We start from the raw sequence: 18,720 nt of genomic DNA on the forward strand, positions 1-18,720 counted from the left end.
TCAGCCAATCAGCGCGGTGCCGTAGGACGGAGACGCATGCAGGCCTCCGCCTTCTGCACAAAGCACAAACACACACACACACACACACAGCAGATGGAGGATGATACGAGTCAAGCTTGATCATTTATTATAAGCTGAACACAGTGGAGGTGTTCGAGTCCTGAAGGAAACCCGGCCAGGTTACGTCTCTTCAGCCACGACTTCAGCATCCCTCTCTTCTTACTTCTTCTCCTCTTTGACAATTTGAGCTGCAAGTCAGAAATATGACCATTACATATTTATATATATACATATGTGTGTGTGTTATGACTTTAGTAATACTAGTTAGGGTGTGATAGACTTGAATAGTGTTTACATATTCCGTATCATTATTAATATCTAGATTCCTTACACAATATCACAAGCTGAACAATCATCTCAGCCAGTATACCCAGTATCAATATACCCAGTATCACTATACCCAGTATCAATATCCAGTATCAATATACCCAGTATCAATATACCCAGTATCAGTATACCAGTATCAATATCCAGTATCAATATATCCGGTATCAATATATCCAATATCAATATACCCAGTATCAATATACCCAGTATCAATACCCAGTATAATATACCCAGTATCAATATATCCAGTATCAATATATCCGGTATCAATATATCCAGTATCAATATACCCAGTATCAATATACCCAGTATCTGTATACCCAGTATCAATATATTCAATATCAATATACCCAGTATCAATATACCCAGTATCTGTATACCCAGTATCAATATATCCAATATCAATATACCCAGTATCAATATACCCAGTATCAATATACCCAGTATCAATATATTCAGTATCAATATACCCAGTATCAATATACCCAGTATCTGTATACCAAGTATCAATATACCCAGTATCAATATATCCGGTATCAATATATCCAGTATCAATATACCCAGTATCCTAAACACCATGCTCTCTGAGGGTGTTGATGTGTATGATTACAGTGGTGCTTCTCTTACCAACACAACAGATCACATCTCAGAACAACTTCGTATTTTCCCTGAACACGGATGTACGTGGACACGCCCGGGCGGGAGACGCCGACCCGGGTGCTTATCTCGGCATGTTAGTGGACTCTATACGGTACCTATACGCAAAGCAGTGAATTACATCCTGGTGCTGCTTCTGTGGTTATAACTGTGTTATTACAGCCATGGACTGTCACAGGCCCGACTGTGTGATGTGATACGAGTCACAACCCTCCGATACACGAAAAATACAATTCTCCCATCGGGGGGAGAAGTACTGAGCAGAGATGTATTGAGAGAGACAGAGAGGGGGGGAGACAGACAGAGGGGGGGAGACAGAGAGAGGGGGGGAGACAGAGAGAGGGGGAGAAACAGAGGGGGGAGACAGAGAGAGGGGGAGAAACAGAGGGGGGAGACAGAGAGAGAGGGAGAAACAGAGGGGGGAGACAGAGAGAGAGGGAGAAACAGAGGGGGGAGACAGAGAGAGAGGGAGAAACAGAGGGGGGAGACAGAGGGGGAGAAACAGAGGGGGGAGACAGAGAGAGAGGGAGAAACAGAGGGGGGGAGACAGACAGAGGGGGGGAGAAACAGAGGGGGGAGACAGAGAGAGGGGGGAGACAGGGGGGGGGAGACAGAGAGAGGGGGGAGACAGACAGAGGGGGGGAGACAGACAGAGGGGGGGAGAAACAGAGGGGGGAGACAGAGAGAGGGGGGAGACAGACAGAGGGGGGAGACAGACAGAGGGGGGAGAAACAGAGGGGGGGAGACAGAGAGAGGGAGAAACAGAGGGGGGGAGACAGAGAGAGGGGGGGAGAAACAGGGGGGAGACAGAGAGAGGGGGGAGACAGAGGGGGGGGACAGAGAGAGGGGGGAGACAGAGGGGGGGAGACAGACAGAGGGGGGGAGAAACAGAGGGGGGAGACAGAGAGAGGGGGGAGACAGAGGGGGGGAGACAGAGAGAGGGGGGAGACAGACAGAGGGGGGAGACAGACAGAGGGGGGGGACAGAGAGAGGGAGAAACAGAGGGGGGGAGACAGAGAGAGGGGGGGAGAAACAAAGGGGGGAGACAGAGAGAGAGGGAGAAACAGAGGGGGAGACAGAGAGAGGGGGAGAAACAGAGGGGGGAGACAGAGAGAGAAAAACAAAGCGGGGGGAAGACAGGGGAGAGACAGGAAGAGGGGGAAACAGACAGGGAGAAACGGGGAGAGAGGGAGGGAGAGACAGAGGGAGAAACGGGGGGACAGAGAGAGAGGGACCAAAGTTACACATCTGTATTTTTCAGGAGTTGTAATTTGATAGTTGATTTTTAGTTTTTTGATTTTCTATAGTTATACATGTAGTTATACATAGTTATACATGTAGTTATATAGTTGTATATGTAGTTATATATGTAGTTATACGTAGTTATACATAGTTATACATGTAGTTATACATAGTTGTATATGTAGTTATACGTAGTTATACATGTAGTTATACATAGTTATATATGTAGTTATATATGTAGTTATACATAGTTTTATATGTAGTTATACATGTAGTTATATATGTAGTTAGTTTTATAGCTAGTTTATAAAATTAGCCCTCTAGCGTCCCCCCATGGTTGCTGTTCGGAGCGTTGTCCAGAGTAGACTGAACTTTTCCCAACGGTAAAACAAACCGGGGGCCGTGGTTTGATTCCTGAACCCCCTCCCATCATCTTCCTCAGATTCTGGCGTTTGTCAAAGCTCAGACAGGGCCGCGGTCTCTAACTGGGCTGTGCTGTCGACCTTTAAAGCTCCAAACCTGAAGGATCTCTTGTTTAACTTACTGCTGACACCTGTGGTGATATGCAGGAATTACAACTGTCCAAAAAATATCACAGATCTCTCCCCTACCACCAAAAAATAAAACATAGTTTGACTGGGGGTCTCGGATAGGTTGGGGAAAGGTTTTGGAACTTGTTTCGCCACATCTGCTTGCTAGCTAGCTACAACTCCTCTTCTTCCTCTTCGTCAAACTACAGACGCCATGAGCCCTGTTGCACATTTGGCTCTGCTGAAGATGTCACCTCCAGCTTGGTCGGGCGTCCCTACAGACACAACTGGCTGTGTCTGCGGAAGCCGGATGTGGCTATGTGTCCTGGTCGCTGCACTAGCGCCTCCTCTGGTCAGTCGGGGAGCCTGTTCGGGAATAGCGTGATCCTCCCACGTGCTACGTCCCCCTGGCGAAACTCCTCACTGTCAGGTGAAAAGAAGCGGCTGGCGACTCCACATGTATCGGAGGAGGCATGTGGTAGTCTGCAGCCCTCCCCGGATCGGCAACCGGAAGGGGTCAGAAGAGTGGGGTAATTGGCCGCATACAATTAAAGGGGGGGGGCAACTAAAGCAGCATTTAATTCAATTTAGCTTTACATGGATTAGCTGTTGTCTTCAATATGCCGCTGATGGGAAGTATCATAAAGGATATTTATATATTTATTTGCATGTCAAACACCAGGATTGTAAACTGAAATAGCATTTGCTGTTAACTGAATGGAATTATGGGGGGGGGGTCTCCCCTCCCAAAAACTGTCTCCTTAAATGTAATAACCCTGGACAAACAGTAGAGTTAATGTAGAGACCCTTCAAAGCCAGAAAGATGAGATATTATCCATCTTATATTTATGTACAAGTCGGCTGGGGCTCGGTGTTGTGGAGTCGGGGGCAGGGTGGAGTGCGGTGGGATCACAGCTTCTCTTTGGACCACCCTGAGTAAACACGCTACCACAGCTTCTGGCCAGCATGAAGAACAGCACAGCCTTGTAACGGGTGGGGGTGGACGCGTGGTGTTAGGACCCATTAAAAACCTAGAAAATGTGCTGCGTGGTCCAACGTTCCCACGGCTTTTGGCTACGCGCCGATATTCCTGTCAGCATCGAGTATAAGTACATGTAACCAGAGGTAAAGTAAAGAAGGGAAGTTTATACAATGCGATTTTACAGTTATCGCCTGAGAGAAAAATAAATGGAAATTCTTTTAATCTAACAAAAGACAGTTTTTGTCCTCTTTAGAGTCGAGCTCTTTATGAGATCACACAGAAAACACGAGCTCTGCGGTCTGATCTGGACTGCACCGGGGTATTCTGACGTGTTATCTGAGGGACATTTCAGGCTTTACTTTGACCTTCATAAATATCTCAGTTACTGATGATTGTAGAGCACATGACTTTAAGTGGGACGTTGTAAGGTGGGGGCCCCAGAAAGAGAAGAAGCGGGCTCTCTGGACCATACTTACAGCGAACCTCCAGCTTGCACTCCACAATGTCTTCTCCGCTGTCGTTGACTGCTTTGCACATGTAAACGCCCCCGTCAAACGGACAGGGCTTACGGATCTCCAGCGTCAGCACGCCTTGCTTACTCAGCATGCGGTACTTGGCTTCGTTGGTGATGTCCATCCGGTTTTTGTACCAGGTCACTTTGGGCTATCGAAGTAAAACGTATTTCTTAATTTATTTACACACACGCTTGTTTTTCTATACTTGTGAGGACCCTACTTTCGTTCTCCAGCCCCGTAACCCTGACCTTAACCTAATTGTGATACTAACCCTAAACCCAAGTCCTAGCCTTAACATTAGACCCTTAAAAACCTAATCTATATCCTAACCCTAAACCCAGGTCCTAGCCCTAAAAATAGACCCTTAAAGACCTAACCCGAATCCTTACCCTAAACCCAAGTCCTAGCCCTAAAATTAGACCCTTAAAGACCTAATCGTAATCCTAACCCTAAACCCAAATCCTAGCCCTAACATTAGACCCTTAAAAACCTAATCTATATCCTAACCCTAAACCCAAGTCCTAGCCCTAAAATTAGACCCTTAAAGACCTAATCATAATCCTAAACCCAAATCCTAGCCCTAACATTAGACCCTTAAAGACCTAATTGTAATCCTAACCCTAACCCCAAACCCAAGTCCTAGCCCTAAAATTAGACCGTTAAAGACCTAATCTGAATCCTAACCCTAAACCTGAGTCTTAGCCCTAAAATTAGACCCCTAACGACCTAATCTGAATCCTAACCCTAAACCCAGGTCCTAGCCCTAAAAATAGACCCTTACAGACCTAACCCGAATCCTTACACTAAACCCAAGTCCTAGCCCTAAAATTAGACCCTTAAAGACCTAATCATAATCCTAACCCTAAACCCAAATCCTAGCCCTAACATTAGACCCTTAAAGACCTAATTGTAATCCTAACCCTAACCCCAAACCCAAGTCCTAGCCCTAAAATTAGACCCTTAAAGACGTAATCCGAATCCTTACCCTAAACCCAAGTCCTAGCCCTAAAATTAGACCCTTAAAGACCTAATCGTAATCCTAAACCCAAATCCTAGCCCTAACATTAGACCCTTAAAAACCTAATATGAATCCTAACCCTAAACCCAAGTCCTAGCCCTAAAATTAGACCCTTAAAAACCTAATCGTAACCCTAAACCCAAGTCCTAGCCCTAAAATTAGACCCTTAAAGAAGTGAGGACTGGCCAAAATGTCCTCATTTTGCACTGCGCGCGCACACACACACACACACACACACACACACACACACACACACACACACAGAGTCCAAACACCACCAATCATTTGGCGCTATTGTCTTACTGGTGTTTTCCTTCATCATCATCATTATCATCCTCATCTCAAGTGTTAATCCTGTTTTTGTCTCTTCGGAGGATTGCCTTTGTAAGACGCACAGAGATGATTCTCAGTCTTTTAAAGAACGCACTCACTCACCTTTGGTATGCCCCGGACCGAACAACTGAGGGTGGCGTTGTAACCCGCCACGACAGAACGGTTGACTAGAGGGTGTGTGAACTTAGGTGCCTCGGAGAAGTCGTGTTCCTTGTAGCTTGGAGGCTTGTATGCAATACCTGAGGACAGGGGACAGACATTTCACGTTTACTGAGACGTGTTTGTTTTGGCACACAGGGTCGCCACATACAGATTTTGAATTGTGGCAACTGATAAAACATAAAACTGCACTTTTTTGGGGGGGGGCGGGGGATTTTTCCCCCTTTTTCTCCCCAATTGTATCCGGCCAATTACACCATTCTTCTGAGCCGTCCCGGTGGCTGCTCCACCCCCTCTGCTGATCCAGGGAGGGCTGCAGACCACATGTGTTGGAGGAGACGTGGTAGAGTCTCCAGCCACTTCTTTTCACCTGACAGTGAGGAGTTTCACCAGGGGAACGTAGCATGTGGGAGGATCACGCTAATCCCCCCAGTTCCCCCTCCCCCTGAACAGGCCCCCCGACTGACCAGAGGAGGCGCTAGCGCAGCGACCGGGACACACACCCACATCCGGCTTGCCGCCCACAGACACGGCCAGTTGTGTCTGTAGGGACGCCCGACCAAGCCGGAGGTAACACGGGGATTCGAACCGGCGATCCCCGTGTTGGTAGGCAACGGACTAGACTGCTACGCTACCTGGAAACACCGCCCACTTTCTTTTCAAATTTGATATTTTTTGGTTTGCTTTGTCCACGTTTTGATCTTCCATATGATTTTTTACAAGAAAATTAAAAAACAAAAATCACAAAACTGGATTTGTGTTGATTCTCGCAAACGTAACGTGTGCGAACAAGGCCCACCTGTTTTCTGGATGTAGGCGCCGTCGTTTGAGTTGCAGGGTTCTTGACTGAGGCCCACCGCATTAATGGCATAGACACGGAAGACATACTCATTCCCCATGATGAGGTCAGACGCCACGCAGTTGGTACGTCTGTACTGCTCATAGACCGTGTACCACTCCTGGGGACACAGGGCGCTTTGGATCAGTTCAAGTGGAAAGCCTTATCTGCGTAGTTATGATGATGAGATTTCATTTTAAATTGCTTTCTTGATCTACCAAGGGAAACTGATAAAATGTCAGTTACATATAAGACGTGGTATGGAGATTAGTTGGGGCACCGCAGTGAAAGCAGTCACGATATGAATTGTCCCAAAGTTCATGTCAGTCCATGAACTGGTGCCAAACGAGCAGAGGCCCACTTATATTTAGCAATAGTGGCATCTCTGACCTGCAAAAGAGATGTATTGTTCATGGTAACCTGATCTCACCTTCCAAAGGGTGCTATAGCCAGATGCAGGGGGAACTAATTGAATCTAATAGACTCCAGTGAAATCTGAACCCCGCGGGCTAGAGCAACAACAGATCTGTGCCGTCATCGTGCCGACTGTCCTTGTCAGGTCAAGGACAGGAAGCTAAGATTAGGCCATTCCTGACAAGAGTGGAAGGATGGTGAAAGGTGGACCCCTCTTACATACAGGTTTCCTTGACGCAGCTCCCCTGGTCCACTAAGTCAGATCTGTGTCCGCACACTGAATGATTTGCTGTCCCAAGGGTGGCTAAAATATCCCTCTGTGACCTTATAGTATTCCATTTAATATATATATATATATATATATATATATATATATATATATATATATATATATATATATATATATATTATGTACGCCATAGTGTACATGCATTCCTCACTGATGTCCATACAACAGTGGAGTCAGCTACCTTGCCCTGACAGTGGTTCTACACATAGGTATAGCTAAGGGGGGGTTGAGTGGGTCATTTGACCTACTCCAAAACACAAGTCCAAAAAGTCATACTAAAGTTTGTTCAACTAAACCACGCAACAGTTACGTCTGGAACAAAATAAGCCTCATAGTAACTACCACATGTTTGTAAGCCTGAAATATTGTTCTATTATTTGGTAATCCTTCCACTAAATTACGAGTTTTAGTAGAGAATAGAGCGTATTCATAGCCATAGTACTGTAGGTCAAAGGTCAGCTTGCATTGCACATCCTGTGCTTGGAATAAAAGGATCGACTTTTGGAGGGAAAAAGACCCCCACTTTTAGAGCCAAAGGTGAAACAGAAGGCCTGGAATGACCCCAGCACAAAGAGCCAAAGCTACTACGAGCCATTGTAAGATTGAGATCATTGCTTCCATCTGGCTCGACCTCCATGTGATTTGGACAATTAAAAAAGGAAGGCGGCTTTCTCCTGGCCAGTGCTTAAAAGACCACATGTCTTTCTTTTTTTTTTGTTCCATTTTGAATTTTGCTAGTTTCTGCTGCATCTGATTATGCTGCAGAATTTATGTAAGCTATGCAGCCGAGAACCCATCCCAGAGTGCTGACTCTCACCATGGTCTTCTTATCAGCTTTCTGAATGTTGTATCCAATTATTTCAGTGTTCCCGTTGTCCTTAGGGGGCTTCCACTCCAACGCCACATTAAACCCCCACACATCCACGATCTTCAGGGCCACCGGGGGCCCTGGCAAATCTGTAGAGAAGAAAAACAGACGAAACTGTGAGAAAATCTCCGTCGACAAACTCAACAAGAGCCTTTAAGGAGAAAACTTAAAGAACATTTCTGAGCTTTTCAGACACCGGATCAGCTTGTTATTGAATCGTTAAAGTTTACAGACTGCATGTGACTTTAATGTCCTACCAAACTCTTCAGCCATCCCTCCCCAGCCCCGTGACCCTTATCCTGAGACCTCCTTACCCACAACCTGTATTGTCACGCTCGCCGTGTCCTCCACGTTCTCGATCTGCACCTGGACGTCGTACTTCCCAGAGTGCGCCCTCTCTGTCCTGCGGATGAAGAGGATGGTGTCCGTTTCACTGTTCCTCACGCTGGCCTGTGTGGGCTTCAGCTCCTCTCCCTCTTTACTCCAGGTCACCTTGGGCCTGGGTTTACCCTGGACCCCGAGGAGGAGAACATCAGCGAAGGGCTTCCCTGATACAGGTAATAAGTAATCATGCCGTCCTCTACTCAGGTCTGTGTAAATGACCCCCTCCAGGAATCTAGAACAACTCTTCTGGGGAGAGAAAAGACCCTAATGGCCACCCTACTGAATTACCACTCTACCGAGGCAATGCCTGCAGTTGGGGTTTGTGTCGTTTTATGGTGTTTTATGTTGTTTTATGTTGTATTTTATGTTCAAATCAATTCTGTTGTTTTGTGTTTTATGTTGTGTTGTGTTTTATGTTGTTTTATGTTGTGTTGTGTTGTGTTTTACGCTGTTTTACATTGTGTTGTCTCGTTTTATGTTGTGTTGTGTTGTTTTATGTTGTGTTGTGTTGTTTTATGTTGTGTTGTGTTGTGCTTTACGCTGTTTTATATTGTGTTGTCTCGTTTTATGCTGTGTTGTGTTGTTTTATGTTGTGTTGTCTCGTTTTATGTTGTGTTGTTTTATGTTGTGTAGTGTTTTATGTTGTGTTGTGCTTTATGTTGTGTAGTTTTATGTTGTGTTGTGTTGTGTTTCATTACATCACATCATGACGTGTCACACTATGTTATGTTACATTTTGTTGGCCGGCTGCAGACTCCAAGGTTTTAACTTCACCGTAAAAGAAATATGAAACAAAAATGTATTTAACCCCTTAAATACGATACACAACACTTCATTAGATGCAGTAGATTTCACTACAGGCCATTTCAGAAACTTAGATTCCCTAAAACTAAAGCTTATGAGACACATCGACCAATAAAACTAAAACTAAAGCTTAAGAGACACATCGACCAATAAAACTAAAACTAAAGCTTATGAGACACATCGACCAATAAAACTAAAACTAAAGCTTATGCGACACATCGACCAATAAAACTAAAACTACAGCTTATGAGACACATCGACCAATAAAACTAAAACTAAAGCTTATGAGACACATCGACCAATAAAACTAAAACTAAAGCTTATGAGACACATCGACCAATAAAACTAAAACTACAGCTTGAGACACATCGACCAATAAAACTAAAACTACAGCTTATGAGACACATCGACCAATAAAACTAAAACTAAAGCAGCTTATGAGACACATCGACCAATAAAACTAAAACTAAAGCTTATGAGACACATCGACTAATAAAACTAAAACTAAAGCTTATGAGACACATCGACCAATAAAACTAAAACTAAAGCTTATGAGACACATCGACCAATAAAACTAAAGCTTATGAGACACATCGACCAATAAAACTAAAACTAAAGCTTATGAGACACATCGACCAATAAAACTAAAAGTACAGCTTATGAGACACATCGACCAATAAAACTAAAATTACAGCTTATGAGACACATCGACCAATAAAACTAAAACTAAAGCTTATGAGACACATCGACCAATAAAATTAAAACTAAAGCTTATGAGACACATCGACTAATAAAACTAAAACTAAAGCTTATGAGACACATCGACAATAAAACTAAAACTAAAGCTTATGAGACACATCGACCAATAAAACTAAAGCTTATGAGACACATCGACCAATAAAACTAAAGCTTATGAGACACATCGACCAATAAAACTAAAACTAAAGCTTATGAGACACATCGACCAATAAAACTAAAACTAAAGCTTATGAGACACATCGACCAATAAAACTAAAAGTACAGCTTATGAGACACATCGACCAATAAAACTAAAAGTACAGCTTATGAGACACATCGACCAATAAAACTAAAACTACAGTTTATGAGACACATCGACCAATAAAACTAAAGCTTATGAGACACATCGACCAATAAAACTAAAGCTTATGAGACACATCGACCAATAAAACTAAAACTAAAGCTTATGAGACACATCGACCAATAAAACTAAAACTACAGTTTATGAGACACATCGACCAATAAAACTAAAACTACAGCTTATGAGACACATCGACCAATAAAACTAAAACTCAAGCTTATGAGACACATCGACCAATAAAACTAAAAGTACAGCTTATGAGACACATCGACCAATAAAACTACAGCTTATGAGACACATCGACCAATAAAACTACAGCTTATGAGACACATCGACCAATAAAACTAAAACTAAAGCTTATGAGACACATCGACCAATAAAACTAAAACTAAAGCTTAATCCACCAATATGGCGAACAGCTGTTCTGTACCACACATGTTCCCCAGTGGCCCTGGCACCATGCACCTCACTGAGCTACACCCTAACCGTGACATACAGCAACTCCAACAGCTTTTTTTTGGGGGGGGGGATCCCCCCCCCCTTTTCTCCTCAGTTGTACTTGGCCAATTACCCCACTCTTCCGAGCCGTCCCGGTTGCTGCTCCACCCCCTCTGCCGATCTGGGGAGGGCTGCAGACTACCACATGCCTCCTCCCATACACATGGAGTCACCAGCCGCTTCTTTTCACCTGACAGTGGAGTTTCACCAGGGGGACGTAGCGCATGGGAGGATCACGCTATCCCCCCCCCCCCCAGTTCCCCCTAGCACAGTGACCAGGACACACACCCACGTCCGGCTTCCCAGCCCGCAGACACGGCCAATTGCGTCTGTAGGGACGCCCGACCAAGCCGGAGGTAACACAAGGATTCAAACCAGCGATCCCTGTGTTGGTAGGCAACAGAACAGACAGCCGCGCCACCCGGACGCCCAACTTGTGCAGCTTTTATCATGCTGTTGTTCAGACAGGACACGAGTAAGACCTTCTGATGCACAGCTTTCGGTCACATTCGGTGTAACGAGTCAGTCAGACGCACAACGCACCTGGAAAGGAATCACAATGTTGACGGTTTCCCCAACAATCTTGATCAGAGTCTGACGGAGGTTTCTGGGGAGCCAAATTTTCGGGCGCTCTGTGCAGGGGAACAAAAGCATAAGAAATAAACAGAACACACACACACACACACACACACACACACACACACACACAGTGAGTACAAAACATATCGTAACAGCTCGGGTGGGTGAAAGGAACATAATCTGATGGATCGAAGGGGAGTGTGCGCTCACTGGTTGACTGGAACATATACTGACTGCCATGTTTTTTATTCATGCCCTTTTGTGTTATCTCCCCCCCCTCCCCCCTCCTTTTCTCCTCTCCCCCCTCCTTTTCTCCTCTCCCCAATTGTATCCGGCCAACTACCTCCCTCTTCCGAGCCCTTCCCGGTCGCTGCTCCACCGATCCGGGGAGGGCTGCAGACTACACAGGTGCCCCGACCAACCAGAGGAGGCGCTAGTGCAGCGACCAGGACACATACCCACATCCGGCTTCCCACCCGCAGACACGGCCTATTGGGACGCCCGACCAAGCCGGAGGTAACACGGGGATTCGAACTGGGATCCCCGTGTTGGCAGGCAGCGGAACAGACCGCCACGCCACCCGGACGCCCCCTGCTGTGTTATCTTAATTGGCTCAGCATGAGTGGCAGGCGACTGCCAGTAAGGCCCACGTGACTGTGTCGGTGAGAGCTGAAGACTGCGGGCGATCTTACTTGTGACGTGTTCGGATCAGATGCACGGCGAGCCCTGAGGGCGTGATAATGTGGAGGCAGCTACTCCGCCCCCAAACTCGAAAGCGAGAGCTCGGAGAGCAGCGTGACCCTTTTCTCCAATGTCACCTCACCCATCCAGGCAAACTGCCAGCCCCCTTCGATAAATCAGACGTACATACAGAAACGTCAAGAAAACAAGTTTCCGTTAGAGCTCACGCATGATCTCCCGGATGGTGACCGGCTGGGCCAGGCCGGCCGGAGCGCTGGGTCCTGCCATGTTGTAGGCCCGCACCCGGAACTGCAGCTTCTCCCCCGTGGTGAGATCTTTGACGGTGACCGAGGTCCTGTCTGTCAGACCCTCAAAAGCTGGCAACCACTCATCGGCTGTGGCGAGGAAACAGAGGAGGTAAAATCAGAACGAGAATGAAAACCAAGACGGACAAATGCAGGTGCGCTGTGGGGCAGATGTTTGGCTTGATACACCAATGAGGGTGCATTGTCAGCAGCAGATGAATGGCTTGTTGTATACGCCAGCATGTTGGGACAGAACTTTCCGGCAAAACTGTGGCCACAGAATATTCGGATTAAGTCATCTCCTGAACACTTCCTCTTATCATATGAGGGGATGAGCTCATGTCCGGCTGAGGCTGACGCTTGGGTAATAACGGCACATTCTGGGAAGGCTGATGGAAAACATTTTCAGAGGTCGGGCTTTTCACATCATGCAAATTAATATAGTACTGTGTCAAACCACCGGTTAAACCTTTTACGCTGAGGTACAACAATCCCCCCTCCCCTTCCTCTCCCCAACTGTAACCGGCCAATTACCCCTCTTCCGAGCCGTCCCGGTCTCTGCTCCACCCCCTCTGCTGATCCGGGGAGGGCTGCAGACTACCACATGCCGCCTCCCATACATGTGGAGTCACCAGCCGCTTCTTTTCACCTGACAGTGAGGAGTTTCGCCGGGGGGGGGTGTAGCGTGTGGGAGGATCATGCTACCCCCCCAGTTCCCTCTGCCCCCCGATCAGGCGCCCCGACCGATCAGAGGAGGCGCTAGTGCAGCGACCAGGTCACATACCCACAATCCGGCTTCCCACGGACACGGCCAGTTGTGTCTGTAGGGATGCCTGACCAAGCCGGAGGTAACACGGGGATTCGAACCGGTGAGCCCCGTATTGGTAGGCAACGGAATGGACCACTATGCTACCCGGATACTCTCAACGAGACGATGGGACGTTAAACAATCCCATGAGGAGCTGGATTCAAATTGGGTTTGTTCAAACCTCTGGCATCTCAAGGCGCTAGCTAGTTACTTCAAGCTAGAGAGCCAGCCACCATCTTTACATGTTCTTGTTCAGATTACTACATTACCTCTGCTTGAACTTGAACTTACATTAACTCTGCCTGAACTGTATTTTTTGCCATGAAGAGACCCTTCAGTTCAAGGTTCAAGGCTATGAATTTGCTGAACCCTACACAAGTTACACAGATAATCTTTAACAAAACCCTGCCGGCTTATCAAATTGCAGTTCTCCAGAGTAAGTTTTTGGATATATATATATATATATATATATATATATATATATATATATATATATATATATATATATATATATATACATGGAACTGTGTAGTTTGATCAGACTTTGAGGTGTTTCGGGGGGGGTTTCTGGTTTGACTCCACAGAAAGCTTGAACTGATGTCCACTAGAAGAGATCGGATACTAAAGTACACAACAAAAGATGGAGAATAAAGTCTGCACATAAAGCATCTCTGAACCCGGCTAGGATACTGACTCACTGTCTGGCTCGTGAGAAACCTCCCCATTACTGGCGGCAGCCTACCTGTTGCACATTTACAGTTATTGAACTTGAAATGACACACAAAATTATATGCTAGGATTTCTTCTTAGCTCTGCTGTTAGCTTGTTAGCAAGACTTCTGTAGGTTGACATAAATATACCTGCACATTTCTGAACTTTTTTTGGGGGGGGGATTTTCCCCCCTTTTTCCCCCCAACTGTACTTAGCCAGTTACCCTATTTTCTGAGCCGCGCCGGTCGCTGCTCCACCCACTCTGCCGATCCGGGGAGGGCTGCAGACTACCACATGCCTCCTCCCGTACACGTGGAGTCGCCAGCCGCTTCTTTTCACCTGACAGTGAGGAGTTTCACCGGGGGGGGGGGGGGGCGTAGCACGTGGGAGGATCACACCATTCCCTCCAGTTCCCCCTCCCCCCCGAACAGGCGCCCCAACTGACCAGAGGAGGTGCCAGTGCAGCGACCAGGGCACACACCCACAATCCGGTTTCCCACACGCAGACACGGCCAATGGTGTCGGTAGGGACGCCCGACTAAGCCGGAGGTGACACGGGGATTCGAACCAGGAACTCCGTGTCGGTAGGCAACGGAATAGACCGCCACGCTACCCAGACACTGCACATTTCTGAACTTCTTTTAAGTCTCTCTGGATAACATCATCTGCTGAATGAGAGAAGGTATAACATGAAGGGGCTCCGTTATACAGCTATGCTATAACTAATGTGACTGTAATGGTCGGTAAAACGCATTATGAAATACTGACATTTCACCTCGACTATTACAGACAGACAGCTACGAACTTTTGCCAGTTCTGTCCTGCGCTGACACGTGTAAGTCTGTTGTGCAGCATTTAAATCGAAAATTGATTTTTTTTTATGTTTCACATCCATCCTCTAGCTTTGGATCTCTATCTCAGCGTGTTTGTGGAAAACTTCATTTTCACCATCATATCATGTAGCATGAAGCCCTCTCCTTGCAACTCTCCCCTCGATCTACCCCTCGGCGGTACCCGGCACTTACTCCCTTCCTTGCAGTACTCCACCCCATATCCCTCCAGCTCAGCTGAACCTATCCTCTCGGGAGGCTTCCATTTCAGCGAGATGGAGGTATCGCTGATGTCGTCCACACACAGTCCGATGGGCTCACTGGTCGGGGCTGAGGGAGAGAGAGAGAGGGAGAAGGACAGTAAGTGGGCCTTGTTAGTTGGTGGACCATTCAAGCAAACTGATTTGGGAATTAATGGACAAATAGCTGGCAGAAATTAACATCGGTAATGGGTATCATAGGTGCACAATGAACACCAGGAAATGTATCCCACTGTCAGTATCCACCAGGACCATCCCCTGCCCCACCATCTCCTTGGCCATGACGACCGGTGATGGTGACCATGCAATGTAAGTCAAACCAATTAACCGCACACAATTAACATTTGTAGTTAAGGTATTTTAGGGTAACAGAGAACCAGACAGCTGATGCCATTTTCTCTGTAACACGACATCGCTGAGCAATCTGCCTCTTGGCCTAGCAACATAAAACAACAAGGTATTTTTTAAACGCAGTTTCTTGCAGATTTACAGGGACCCGCCATTGCTTTCTACGAAGGCTTAGGTGCAGTTCCCCCGTGTAACGATAATGATGGGATACGCCTTTTCCGTTTCTAGGTATGTAATGAGGTAATGAGGTATGCATCAGTACCGGCTGATCGCCGGTTTGTCAGCAGGCAGCCTGAGGCAGTGTATTATGATGGGCTCATGAGTTGCTCCATATGGCTTCAGATCGGTGACGGGGAAGAAGATCACCTCTTTTTGTCGTTGTTTTTCTTCCCCCGTCCTCTCCGCTTGTTAAACCCTTCTTTTTTTCCCTTAACCTCTCTTTTGATCCTGTTTATCATAAAAGACGGGCCGCAGGGTAACGAAGGATGCTCCGAATGGGATTTTCTCACCAAAACACTGAGGTAAATCTCTTCCAACTCATTAGCCGAGCTGTAGCTCATTTTTGGGTGCCGTGTTCAAACAACTTGTTGGAGAAAACAGAGAATTCCTCCACAAGCAGTGTGAAATAAACAGATGCCAAAAGGCCAAAAGGTCTTGAGTTTCACTTGTGGCTTTGCCCCACTGAGCCCGCTGCGCCAGCTTGCAGGCCAACCGTACGAGCAAACAACATGCACGCCGGGCAGGGTGAAGGGCTGCCATGCATGTGGGTAACAGCCCGGCGCTTGTTTCATATCCACTTTTGAGGCGGCAGATATCTGTTTCTTTGCCATTTTCGTGGAGGATTTTTTCTTTTTGCACGGAGATTATTTCAGAGTTGCAACATCCTAAACAATCCCCTCATAAGACTGAGCAGAACCATCCATAACCACCGCCGTAGTCAAAACTGTGCGCGTTGAGACCGAGACGTTTCATGCCATTTCCTTTTGTACTATTGCCTCCTAATCTATGACGCTCAATTTGAAGTCTGGATTTCATACACCCTCTTGTTCATGATGCAATTACTTTGTATTGCTATATTATACCAGTTGCCTACCCTCCTTTCCTTCTGCTAGTTACTGACTCCCTTGTAAGTCACGTTGGATGAAAGCATCTGCCAAATGAGTAAATGTAACGATTAAGACCAAGACAAGACTGAGACTAGAAGAATTTAAGAGATCAAGATCGAGACTGCTCAAGTTTTACAGTGAAGCTATGCTGGGGTGATCTGAAGATCCAAACCAGAAGACAATTACTACAATTGAGTAGACCACCTTGTTGAGATCCAGCAACAGACAGTAGTGGAGAATTGGAGAAACTTATTTACTTTTTGAAAAATCACAATGGTAATGATGATGATAATGATGAGGATGTTTTTTCTAAATTAATAATCTTCTAGAAATCGAGTAGCGCAGAACTTGAAGTCAAGACCAAGACGTAATGGGTTCAAGACTGAGATGAGCCTGAGATCAACCCAATAAACTACATTGAAAACAGTAAAGAATTTGGATAAAAGGTGGAAAATAAACTACAGAAATGTGGCTGATCTTTATACCATCTTCATGTCATGTAAAAGAAAATCAAATGTGCTCACTCCCATTTAAGATAATGCCTATTCTACTGTACGTGTTAATCCTAGTAGTTAAATATTATGATAGAAGCCTACTGCTATCAGGTTCTGGTTCTGGTTCAGGAGCAGGCTCAGTAGGGGCTCCTTCAGGAGAAGGTGAAGCTTCTCCGTCTGCTGGAGGATTATTCTCTGGCGGCGGTCCCCCCTCGGCCGACGGTGCCACATTCTCAGCTGAGGCTTCATCTTCCTTGCTGGGGGTTTCCTCTTTTGCTGGTTCACTGCTTTCCTCCAAAACAAGTGGAGATGGAGGTGGAGGTGCCGCTGTCTCGGGCTCTTTGGTGTGACCTTCAGCTGGCGGCGTTACCACTGCAGTGTCCGACGGTGTTCCATCCGCTGCCGGTTTCTTTTCAGCGGTCTTTGGGAGGTTAGGTTTTGTCATTCTTCTTGCTCACTTCAACGTATAGCAGTCCTGCTGTTGCTCCAAGAGCCTACTCCTCCTCCTGTTCTGCCACAAACCTTGCTTGACCCTTCCTCCCTCTCTCTTGCTCTCTCTCTCTCTCTCTCTCTCTCTCTCTCTCATTGTTGTATTCCTGAGCAGCCAGTCCCCATGTGCAAAGCAGATGGTCCCAGCTGAGCTGCACACCAACATAACATTATTTATAGAAAAGGATGCCATGGATAGTTTCCTAATCAGCTGTTTTACAAGACATGGATCTTCTGGACACATGGATGGTCCCACTTCCATCCTGTTGGAAGGATGTGGGAAAACAATAATCCCAGTGAAAGGCAATGTTCTTAACCTCCTCTGTCTTCGGGTGCTGTGCCACCACGCACACCGTGAGCATCAAATGTCAAAATGACAAGATAGATTCTTTTATTGTCCTCCATGAGGAAAGTTTGTCTCCACAGTCTGTTATTTAAGATACAGGTATACATCCATATACACTCACTGAGCACTTTATTAGCAACATCTGTACAATGACTTATTCATGCAATTATCTAATCAGCCAATCATGTGCCAGGAGTGCAAATCATAAAATCCTGCTGATACAGGTCAGGATCTTCTGTTAATGTTCACCTCAACCATCAGAATGGAGAAAATGTGTTCTCCGTGATTTCGACCACGGCATGGTTGTTGGTGCCAGATGGGCTGGTTTGAGTATTTCTGTAACTGCTGATTTCCTGGGGATTTTCATGCACAGCAGTCTCTAGAGTTTACTCGAGCGGCAGCTCTGTGGACGGAAATGCCGGCTGATTAGAGAGGTCAACGGAGAATGGCCAGACCGGTCTGAGCTGACAGAAAGGCTAAGGTAACTCACATAGCCACGCCGTCCAATTGTGGTGAGCAGAAAGCATCTCAGAATGTGCAACACGTCAAACCTTGACGTGGATGGGATACAAGAGCAGAAGACCATGTCAGGTTCCACTTCTGTCAGCCAAGAACAGAAATCTGAGGCTACAGTTGGCACAGGATCACCCAAACTGGACAGTTGAAGACTGGCAAAACCGCCTGGTCTGACGAATCTCGATTCCTACTGAGGCGTACAGATAGTAGGGTCAGAATTTGGCACCAGC

General features: G+C 46.3%; 1 protein-coding gene across 1 annotated transcript in view; it reads right to left on the reverse strand.

Moving 5' to 3' along the window:
* Positions 1–152: 152 nt before the first annotated feature.
* The window catches only part of mybpc3 (myosin binding protein C3), a 67,855-nt gene continuing 49,287 nt past the window's right edge, over positions 153–18,720 (reverse strand). The window contains exons 22-30 of the mRNA XM_056278811.1: positions 15,127–15,261; positions 12,505–12,672; positions 11,561–11,649; positions 8,547–8,742; positions 8,182–8,321; positions 6,623–6,782; positions 5,767–5,903; positions 4,275–4,461; positions 153–248 (exon numbers count right to left, since the gene is read on the reverse strand). Of these exons, the coding sequence (XP_056134786.1) occupies positions 220–248; positions 4,275–4,461; positions 5,767–5,903; positions 6,623–6,782; positions 8,182–8,321; positions 8,547–8,742; positions 11,561–11,649; positions 12,505–12,672; positions 15,127–15,261 (1,241 nt within the window). The 3' untranslated portion in view covers positions 153–219. The remainder of the gene's footprint in view (positions 249–4,274; positions 4,462–5,766; positions 5,904–6,622; positions 6,783–8,181; positions 8,322–8,546; positions 8,743–11,560; positions 11,650–12,504; positions 12,673–15,126; positions 15,262–18,720) is intronic.

Source organism: Lampris incognitus, chromosome 4, assembly GCF_029633865.1.
Source record: "Lampris incognitus isolate fLamInc1 chromosome 4, fLamInc1.hap2, whole genome shotgun sequence".
NCBI classification, from domain to species: Eukaryota; Metazoa; Chordata; class Actinopteri; order Lampriformes; family Lampridae; genus Lampris; species Lampris incognitus.